A 1643-nucleotide genomic window follows, 5' to 3' on the forward strand; every position below is an offset into this window, starting at 1 on the left:
GGGCTGCGGGGGCCGGGGCAGATGAGGCGGGTGGGCAGGAACGCGCTGGGGAGATTGGGGTCCCCAGCAGCTGCCAGGTCGGTCTCGCGGCTGTGGCCAGCGCCAGCCCGCTCGTGCAGCCACTTGTCACCCACCACCTGGCCGAGTGTGTGCGGTGCTGCGGTTGCGTGGTGGGGATGATTGCGGGGTGTCCTCTCATCAGAGGTGTCCTCAACAAATGTCATTCTGTTGCAAAAACTATAAGAAATCGGAAATATCTTCCTTTATTCCTTTAAGAAGGAAAAAAAGAATAATTAAATTAGTGATTCAATGCTTAATTTGAAAGAAGAGACCTTTTCTCTCCAAAAGCAAGGTATTTCTGAATGCTTCTCAGTCTCTGTTAATAATGCATTGTAAAATCTGGTTTGACAAGTGAACAGAAAGACGCCCAGGGGACCATTTCGCCTTGTGCCAGCATCTGAACGAGTCCTTGAATTGCACAGAGATTTTGAGAGAGTGAACAGCGGTAGATGTGGTAACACAAACAAGTATGGATAATCGCTTTATTTCAGACGTTTCAGTGGGGCAAAAGCCTTTAGCAGCTGCAGCATCAGGGACTTCGAAACCTTCCTGAAGCACGATGGAGGCGCGTGCCTTTTCAATAGACCCCGCTTGACCGGACTGTCCTACCGGAGAAAGGCCGTCTGCGGCAACGGTGTCGTGGAGCCCGGCGAGCAGTGTGACTGCGGGTCAGCAGAGGTGGGTACTGCGGGAATTATGGCTAAATACGTACATTCGTACTGTTCGTACGTTTAGAATAATGAACCCTTGAGACTAAGGGCACAGCTGAAGTAGAGGCCAGCCCAAGAAGGATTATGTCGAGTTTTAGATCGTTTCTATGATGGCATCAATCTGACGGCAGCTTTGCCCGCTTTCTTCTGCCAGATATTGCCCAAGTGTAGCTTTATGGGGAGAAGAAGGAAGAGGAGAACCTCTGACAGTAAAAACCTCTGGAGGAACAAAAAAGTAGAATAACGTTGTTTTGCGATGTGTCCCCAGGCATGCTTGAAGGATAAATGCTGTACTAAAAGATGTCGGTTTAAGCCGGGAGTGAAATGTTCCTCTGGATTATGTTGTAAGGCATGTCAGGTAAGGCATGTTTTTATAATTATTGCAAGATCATTATTTATTTTTGGAGAAATAGTATGTTCCAGTGCTGAAGGATGGAGACAAACTTTCTGCTGTGCAGTCGGAGAGGTTCCCGGGGAAGGGCTTTCCAGCTCAGCTCCCTGAAACCCCCGGGAGGAATGTTACGGGGGGAAGACTGGGATTGTCACTCCAATGTGAATGTGCTGACCTGCGTGCGAGGCGCCTCAGAGGGGGTCCCGAGGGACCGGGGGTGTGTCTCGGGACAGCATCGGGAGGGTCTGTGTGGGGCCTGAGAGGGGACCGCGCTGGTGGGTGTGTAAGGGTGGAGAGAAGAGAGAAGAGTCCTTTCTGCCTCCTCTGCCAGTTCAAGCAGAAAACCTCACAGTGCCGCCCCCCCGCCGATGCGCAGTGTGACCTGCCCGAGTTCTGCAACGGGTCCTCCGCGTCCTGCCCCTCCGACCTGTACGTACAGGACGGGCACGGCTGGGGGGGAGGCACCGGCTAAATGTTTAAAG

General features: G+C 52.0%; 1 protein-coding gene across 1 annotated transcript in view; it reads left to right on the forward strand.

Moving 5' to 3' along the window:
• LOC103900352 overlaps nt 1–1643 on the forward strand; it is a 31827-nt gene that overhangs the window by 5679 nt on the left and 24505 nt on the right. The window contains exons 10-11 of the mRNA XM_019471729.1: nt 552–738; nt 1039–1137. Coding sequence (XP_019327274.1) covers nt 552–738; nt 1039–1137 — 286 coding nt within the window. The remainder of the gene's footprint in view (nt 1–551; nt 739–1038; nt 1138–1643) is intronic.

Source organism: Aptenodytes forsteri, unplaced genomic scaffold (assembly GCF_000699145.1).
Source record: "Aptenodytes forsteri isolate BGI_AS27 unplaced genomic scaffold, ASM69914v1 Scaffold298, whole genome shotgun sequence".
Lineage (NCBI taxonomy): Eukaryota > Metazoa > Chordata > Aves > Sphenisciformes > Spheniscidae > Aptenodytes > Aptenodytes forsteri.